The sequence below is a fragment of the Arvicanthis niloticus genome, unplaced genomic scaffold (genome assembly GCF_011762505.2).
Source record: "Arvicanthis niloticus isolate mArvNil1 unplaced genomic scaffold, mArvNil1.pat.X S10, whole genome shotgun sequence".
NCBI classification, from domain to species: Eukaryota; Metazoa; Chordata; class Mammalia; order Rodentia; family Muridae; genus Arvicanthis; species Arvicanthis niloticus.
This window is the reverse complement of record NW_023044982.1, coordinates 635,300-644,122: the sequence shown is the minus strand read 5'-3', so window position 1 is coordinate 644,122 and position 8,823 is coordinate 635,300. Positions and strand designations below refer to the sequence as shown.

Genomic DNA, 8,823 nt, shown 5'->3' with positions numbered 1-8,823 from the left:
CCTATGGGGTTGCAAACCCTCTCATCTCCTTTAATACTGTCTCTAACTCCTCCTCTGGGGACCTCATGCTCAGTCAAATGGTTGCTAGTATCTACTTCTGTATTTGTCAGGCTCTGGCAGAGCCTCTCAGGAGACAACTATATCAGGCTTTTGTCAGCATGGATTTCTTGGCATCCACATCAGTGTCTGGATTTGGTGACTTTATATGGGGTGGATCCCCCAGTGGGGCAGTCTCTGGATGCACTTTCCTCCAGTCTCTGCTCTGAAACTTCAACTCTCAACAATCCTCCTGCCTCAGTTATGGAACTTGTAGCCAGCCTGACAGTAGCAAACATGGCCGTGGCAACTCTTTTCCTTTTTCCTTGACACTGTGCCTGGCTGAAAACCATTAGTTTATATTTTGAAATGTATCCCCCAAAGTTCATTTCTTTTTATGGCAGCTTCCTCTTCTTGAGGATCCCAACCAGGCCCAGCTCTCCAGTCATTTGCCTTACATAATTATGAAGCCCAATTAAAATTAAATGCCTCATTCTCACATGGAGTTTACCTTTTACCATTATAACAAGCCTTCCTCCTATAGGCTAGCCATTCTGTCTCTTCTTTATCCTGAGGCAGTTCTTTGCTCCTGCCCTGTCCCTCAGGGACAAACAGTCCATTACCCTCTCCCCTGTTCCCATCCCTTTCTATTTTTTAATCCGTTTTTCCCCTTAACCTTTGTCCCTCTGGGGCACATAGGTCTTCTCTGTGTTGAGAACTTGGTCTTAGGGTATCTTAGGCAGACTCTGAGGATACCAACATGATTCATTTCTGACTCCAGCATGAAACATCTTTCATTCTGTATGGGCATCCCTCCAAAAAACTCATGGTTTTAAATTGTATTAGGCTATTCATAGAATCTCATGAAGAGCAACCTAGCACTTTTTTTTTTTTTTAAGAAAATAGCTGTCATGGAGGTGAATATATTTAATCTCATCTTTCCAGGGGGCTCTATAGTAGAAAATTACACCCATAACAAGCCAGTGAGGCAGAGCCGCAGGGCATTAGGTCCAGAGACAGTGGCCAGCCTGGATGTTAATGAAATGAACTGAAGAGTATAAGGAGACTGTGGGAAGTTCCATAGAGAACATCCTCTTCTCCTCAGCCTACCATGAGTCACCTCACTATCTGAAAGAAGCTGCACTACACATGAAGGCTGGAGTCCCCCACAAAGACCGGGAATCAGGTAATGGTGTTAGGACATATTTGTCTGCCTAAGAAGTGAAGCTTTTCTTAGTCAACATAAAAACTGTTTTAAAACTATGAAGAGCCCAGAGGTGGTGGTGCATGCCTTTAATCCCAGCACTTGGGAGGCAGAGACAGGCAGATTTCTGAGTTCGAGGCCAGCCTGGTCTACAGAGTGAGTTCCAGGACATCCAGTAGTACATAGAGAAACCCTGTCTTGAAAAAACAAAAAAAACCCAAAAAACAAAAAACAAACAAAAAAAAAAAACCAACCAACCAAACAAACAAAAAAACTATGAAGAACTAGATTAAGGATTAAGGTAACATCATGTTCTTCTCATTTTGATATCAGGTCTCTGAGGGTTCATTTGTTGCAAATCTTTTTTCAGCAAAGTACATACAAGGACATACTTCCTAAAATGTGCCTGCCTTGGTCCTCAGTCCTCATGCTTGCTGAATATGCCTCTCCCCTCATCCCATTGTTCTCTATAAAGAACTCAGTTGTTGTGATCTGAGTGTACTACATACTAATTTCTTTCCAAAGCATTGAGCACTTTATGAAGCTCGGTGTTTGGGTCCCATTTATGAGACTGTTCCTGGGATGCAAGGAACTGCACAAATCTGAGATTGTTCTAATTATGGAGATGAGGAATGAAGAAACCAGATACAGGTGCAGAAATGCTAAGGATGATTATGTTCTGTGCTCTAATAGAGACATACCATCAACCCAAAATATTTATTAAATATCAAAATATTTATTGCATAAATCAAAAGGGGAGGCAATGTCCTCATGGAAGGTTACCTCTATTATAATACACACAACCTACAATAATCATAGAAAAGTTAAGAGTGCTTGATATTTTCTGTAGATGCTACATTCATTTACCAGCTCAGAGAAAGATCTTGCCTTTCCAGTGTGTTTCAGGCCTATAATTGATAAACATTTCCATGCTCCAATCAGCAGTGGACATTCACTTAGGGTTTCATCAATCTCCAATACTCAGCTTCCATTTCTGTCTTCCACTATCAACCTTACAGTAGTTATATTTCATAATGGCATCTTTTGGTCTCCAGATCATAAATATAGTACCCACCACAATTAGAGCATTGGGTTGTTTCAAAGGTGACCTTCTTGCGCATTCTTTTGGACGTGAGTATATCCAGGAGCTCGGGATACAAGTTTTCTAATCTGTGTTTAAGTATTACATTCCTGTCATAGCACTCTAGAGGGGCAGGGTATGCCTCCCTTTCCAGCTGGCTCAGCTGGGCTGTGTGGTATAAAAGTTTTTTCAGGAAAAGCAGAGAAAAGTCATTATCTTTGAAATTGACAACTCTGAGCTGGGAACATTGGCTTAGGGCAGGCAGCAGGGTATTCAACTGAGAGTCCTGCATACTACATGACTCTAATTTCAGGTTTTCCAGGGTATGTCCAACTCTCTCAAGGAAAAACCCAAGAGGCTCAAGGAGTAAATCACGTAAATTAATACTATCAAGTTTTAAAGATTTGAGCTCAAAAATATTTAGGCAATAGGGCAGGCAATCCAAGTCTGACTGTGAGAGGTTACAGTAAGTGATTCTGAGTGACTCCAAAGGTTTCTTCAGGCACCTGAGGAGAGAAAACATTATTGCTTTCTGTCAAATGGTGTTGAAGAGGGTTGATAGGATTGGCAGCTAAGCAGATGACATTTCTCCCAAACTCATTCTGAATGTATATTGAGAACAACCCTCAGGACATGGCCTTATATTTTCTGCTCACATACCTCCCAACATTCTAGTCTGAGTCCTTAAGATATCATTATAGTCATGACCCAGGGCCTGACAGAAAACCAAAACAATGGACATATCTGGGTAACGTGGTCTATGTAAGAAGGACTAGCTACCCAAAACAAAATTCAACAACTTCCTAGTACTGTTTTTAAGAGTTCTTCGAGGTTTTGTTTCTCCAAGTTCCATGATCCTGCCTTCACCTTGAAACCCATTGTCCCATATTTCTCATCCACTCAATCTTTTTCTAAACTTAAAACTATTTACACATAAGCAATAAGAGGTTGCTTGTGCCTGGTCATACAGATCTTGGCACAGGGCTCATTGCCTCAATATGCTAGGTCTCTAACAGTGATAGTTTTATGTTTGCCAGATGATAAAATCTTCTATAACTTGCAAAAAACAAAACAAAACCATACCAAAACCAAGGAAAAGAAAAGAGATTAGTTTTTTTCTGGTCTACTCCTGGACCCTTCCTTACCTGAGGAATCCTTTTAGGTTGCCATATATATAAGGGCATTCAATTACAGAAAGTTTCTGGAGACAGTGGAATGGGGGAAGTAGAGACATTTCAGAATCACCCATCCTTAGGGTATCTGTGATGTGACATACTGTGAGATTGAGAAGATTGTTCATCTGTCTCAGGTAGGGATTAAGAAAATCAAAATCTTCTATAGAAAGATGACATAGTATTAGATCTTGTACACAGTCTGCATGTAAAAACTTGAAGATTTCTGTGACTTTAGCTTTGGATAAACCCCGAATCTCTAGATTTCTATTGCACAGATGAATGGAATTTTTTCTCTGCTGGGCCCACTGAAACAAGTATCTGTCAGATTCAACAAGTCTTCCGTCCATGATTTCAAAATGTGTTGTCACCTTCAGTTCTTTCTTCACCCCACATCCAGGACTATTGTGCACTGGTTGCTTTTGTGTCATGAATCCTGGTAAGAGTTCCTGGGATCCAGCCCATATGCCAATAATATTGTGGTATTGATTCTTCCAATTGATTTCTCTGAGGTTGCACCTACTGTGGGAGAAATGAGTATAATACTCAGAAGGTAAAAGAAGACACATTTAATAGTCTGATTCTACTCTACATATTACATTTAAGCTGTTTCTTTCAAAACTTTATTTTCCTGTGTCTAGAATCAAACCCTGAGACTCATGCTCAGTGAATGAATAGCATTCTTTGCAAGACAGGCATCTTTAGCCCTGTCTTACTTCCCTTCATTCCAAGCTCCTTAATCTTAATGTCATTTCTCTTGTACCTTTGAGGGATGCAGGAAAAGACCCACTACTCTTGGGTGTGTCTATTCTTTTCTATCTTCTACATTATTTATTATTTGCCCAGAGAGTTGAGACTAAGCCCAAACCTTTCCACCTTCTCAGCCTCTACGTTCAGAAGGTAACAGTCCAGACTGTGGGTTGAAGAAAGAATTAATGATCAGAAGCTTCTGATCCAAAGTTGGCCAAATATTCTGTGTCCCTAGTTTCTCCTCAGCAGTCAGAGACCCATCCTCCAACCCCAGCCAATCTTGCCTACCTGGAGCGAACCTTTTGTGTAATCAGTATATCTAGTCCCTCAAGCATAGCCTTCAAAGTCTCCAAGTTGCGGTTTTTTATCATTATTCCTACAGAAAGGTATGGGTAAGGCCACACAGGTATCATGGCTGTCAAGACCTTTGTATGCCCATTAATGAAGGCCTCCTCAAACATCACTGGGAACAGAAGATGGGGCAGGTCCTTGAGAGCAGAAATGGCCAAGGCCTCCTCCCTCAGTAGGCTCTGCATTGCCAGCTTCTCAAGGGTGAGTGGAGAGTAGACTTCTGTTGTGTCTTCTTCTGAAGAGTCATCCTAGGGAAGCCAGGAAAAATATACCATGAATGACAAGAAACTTAGGAAGCCCTTCTGTACACACAAGGAAATGTGAGAGCTAGATTACTAAAGATGAGGGCAGAGAACCCAGTTTGTCACTTTGAATAACCAATTTTTTTTCATGTGTTCTTTGAGATAATATCTTTACAGAACTACCTATATCCTTGGCTATCCTAAAACTAGCTTTATAGATCTCAGTGGCCTGGACCCACAGAGAAATACCTGACTGTACCTCCCAAGTGTTGACATTACATGTTTTCCATCTCTGCTCAGCCTGGGCCACCACAGCATGACTAATCAAGCACTGCTTGGTCTGGCCTGTGCTGGTTTTAGACCCATAATTCTCTCTGATGCTATGATTTTTCTCCAAAGTATCCTAGTTCCCAAAGTCCACATCCAATTGCAGCCACAGATGGGGTGAATTCATCCCACTGGGAAGGGATCATGAGGAACTCTGAAGCTTCAGCCACTTGTTGGATGATGATTGTGCTTAGCTTTCCAGGCTCTCAAAGAAAGCAAAGAAAATCAGCTTCCAAATTGTCTACAATCTTTATCTATCCAGCTACAGTGCATGGAATAAGTCACCTCATCTTTGAAATACCCATCATTAGTTATTCAAATCAACCTTTGATTGTGACCCTTACATGTCTTTTGGAGAAGGTGTTGGTAAAGTTCCAAGCTTGAGGTCTGCAAACTACAGAGATAACAGAGTGGGAAAGAAACACTAAAGTCACTTATCCTTCAGTAGCCATTGACATGGTTGGTGACCCTTTATAAAATAAAGAGACTAAGAGGTGGAGATTATAATTCACAGGCTGAAGGCAGGAGGCTCACTAGCTCCATGTCATAATTGGTTACTTATACAGCACCAGACCAGCTATCCTGAGACCTGCAGAAACTAAAGGAAGATAAAAAAAAGTAACAAAAATGGAGCAGATATTAAGTAATATTTAGATTTTCCTGTTTGAATATTTAATAATAACAAAAACCTGGATTCTTTCTGAAACTTTGAAGACATACTGATTTCCTTGAAAAGAGCAGTCCATGTATCAATCAGCAGATAGAAATATCTTTTTTTTGGTGTTGTTGATTTTGTTTGGAATTTTTTTCTTCTTTGAGACATGGTCTTATAGCTGTTTTTAAACTTTCTATATATATTTGGCTGCCATGAAACTTAGCTACTATCGAGCCTCTGCATTTCTGTTGAAGTCAAGAGTAGGTATCAGTAGAGAGGAGAGAGCAAGACTGTGATTGTGATATAATGAATATTAAACACACACACAAACACACACACATATATACATATATATACATATATATATTTATGTATACATATATGTATATATATTTATATATTTATATATATACACACATGTATGTGCATATATACATTTCTTCCTGCAAGTTTGAGGACATCCTGGGTTCGATTATAATAAGAGGCTATTTATCAGTGAGCAAATGCAAATACCATTTGTGTTTTGGTATTTTGTGTTTGTTTGCTTGTTTTACATTATTTATTTAGTTATATAACTATTTATTTATTTAATATATATGAGTACAATGTCTCTGTCTTCAGACACACCCAAAGAGGAAGAGGGCATCAGATCCCATTATAGATGGTTGTGAGCCACCATTTACTTATTGGGAATTGAACATAGTACCCCTGGAAGAGCACTCAGTGTTCTTAACCACTGAGCCTTCTCTGCAGCCCCTTGTTCTGCCTTTTTAAAAAACATATGTAATATCCAGCTATTTTGACACTCACAGCCTCCCTCTGCCTCCCTGTTGTTGGGATTGAAAGCACACCAAAGAATGCCAGGCTTAAACTGACAGAAAGATCAGCACTCAAGGCACTTGAGTAACTCATATCTGACATTCCAGACTAGAGTGCCGAGAATGGAAGATCACCCTGACATTCTTAGTGTGACTGTCTCAAAACAAAAACAAAAACAAAAACAAAAACAAAACTAATAAAACAAAAAAATTCTACAGAAACCACAATAACCCAGTTAATAATTAGATGTAATTGAGAACACACTTGGATATTCTGGTTAAACAGGCCTCAGGTGGCTGGGGTAGTAGAATTTCTGTGAGTTTATGGCTTGGTGATATTTTTTAAATTAATTTACATTCCAGCCATTGATTCCTTCCCCCAGACCCTCATCTAATTTTTTTCAGTGTTTCCTCCAAGAGGGTGCTTCACCCACCCCTAAACCTTCAGGTATCTCTCTTCTCTAGGGCCTCAAGTCTTTCCCACTGAAGCTATATCATGTAGTCCTCAGCTATATATATGTACTGGGGACTTTGGACCAGACTGTGTATGCTGCCAGGTTGGGTGGCTCAAGCTCTGGGAGCTTCCATGCTTTCAGGTTAGTTTAGACTAGTGGGATCACCATAGGGTTGCCCTCACCTTCAGTTTCTTCAATCCTTCCCCTAATTCAAAGGTCGAAAAAGCTCTAAAGACCAAGAGGCACTTAAAGAAATGTTCAAAGTCCTTAGTCTTCAGAAAATGCAAATCAATATGACCTTAAGATTCCACCTTACAATAATCAGAATCACTGAAATCAAAACCTACAATGACTGCACTTGCTTGTGAGGATGTGGAGAAAGAGAACACTCCTCCATTTCTATGGGATTGCAAACTGGTGCAAGCACTCTGGAAACCAATCTGGTTGTTTGGCAAAAAAAAATTGGAAACATTTCTACCTGAATAGGCAGCTATACTACTCCTGGTCAAATACCCAGTAGATGCCCCACCATATCACAAGGACACTTGCTCCTCTATGTTCATAGCAGCCTTATATGTAATAGCCAGAAGCTGGAAACAACCCAGATAGCACTCAACTGAAGAATGGATACAGAAAATGTCATTCATTTCCATAATGGAATAAAATCCAGCTAATAAAAAATGAGGACATCAAGAATTTTTAGGCAAATGGCTGGAACTAGAAAATATCATTCTGAATGATTGACCAAAAACCCAGAATGACATGCATGGTGTGTACTAATTGGTAAGTGGATATTAGCCAAAAATTACAGAATGTCTAGGTTACCAGCAAGGCAAATTTACGTAGACTCATCTTAAAAAAGAACCACCAAGTAGAAAATTATATGAACAAAATTTCAAGTGAGGACAAGGCTAGACTAGGTTGCATGAGATGAGGTATCCTCATGGAGCTGAGGGACTTACTTCATCTGGACACTGGGAACAGATCACCATATTCAGGCAGGGGAAGGTTGTAACTCCAGGCTTCAAGAGACTGAGGGTTTCTCTGCCTGCTCTGACTCTTTATATACCTCTCAGCTGTATCCTCCCTTTGTAGCCACACCCTCCCCACAAAAGTAGGTCTCTGATTAAATGTTGAGTCTCCACCCACTTCCTTATCTTCAGATTGGATGGTGTAGGTAAATTGGATCAGATCTGTACACAGGAAGATTCTTAGACGAGAGAGATAGTTAAGAACTTATCTATTGAAACCAAGTGGTTGTGCCTCATGCCTTTAATCACAGCACTTGCAAAGCAGAGACAGGTGGATCTCTGAGTCTACAAGCATAGGGCACTTATCCAAACTCTTTCTGACTATATATTGTGGTCAACTCCCAGGACATGACCTTCTGTTGTGTGCTCACACAATTTATAGCAAGCTAGTCTGAGGCCTGTGAGTATCAGCGTGGGCATGATTCAGAACATGGCTGGAAATCATAGCAATGGCTATATCAGACCAACATGGTGCATGTAGGAAGGTCTCTTGCATCCTCCATAAGCACTTCTCCTGATGCCGGTCCCAACCCAGAGATTCCTACGTGTACTCCCTGCTCCAGCACTTCATGGAAAATGAGATCGAAAAAACAAAGTTGGAAATTCTTACTCTTCTCTCCTAGGTAAGGCTTTCCCAACATTCATATTTGTTTGATTCCTTCTTCTTTGTCTCACCATATAGCCCAGACTGGTCTTAAAGT

At 40.3% G+C, this 8,823-nt stretch overlaps 1 protein-coding gene across 1 annotated transcript; it reads right to left on the bottom strand.

Annotated features, from left to right (window-relative positions):
* Positions 1 to 2,219: 2,219 nt before the first annotated feature.
* On the bottom strand, positions 2,220 to 8,116 carry LOC117696057 (oogenesin-3-like). Its single transcript, XM_034486659.2, has 4 exons — positions 8,054 to 8,116; positions 4,532 to 4,842; positions 3,467 to 4,015; positions 2,220 to 2,827 (listed from the first exon to the last, which is right to left on the bottom strand). Exons 1-4 carry the CDS (start codon positions 8,081 to 8,083, stop codon positions 2,263 to 2,265), a joined length of 1,455 nt encoding a protein of 484 aa, XP_034342550.1. The 5' UTR covers positions 8,084 to 8,116; the 3' UTR covers positions 2,220 to 2,262.
* Positions 8,117 to 8,823: the final 707 nt, after the last annotated feature.

What these genes read in the sequence shown, in the direction of transcription:
- LOC117696057 (XM_034486659.2), bottom strand. Translation starts at nt 8,083, where the DNA reads ATGGTGATCTGTTCCCAGTGTCCAGATGAA. An exon ending in ACACAAAAGGTTCGCTCCAG is followed by an intron (nt 4,016 to 4,531) that starts GTAGGCAAGATT and finishes TTTCTCCCACAG; the next exon opens with TAGGTGCAACCTCAGAGAAA. An exon ending in AACCTAAAAGGATTCCTCAG is followed by an intron (nt 2,828 to 3,466) that starts GTAAGGAAGGGT and finishes TTCTCTCCTCAG; the next exon opens with GTGCCTGAAGAAACCTTTGG.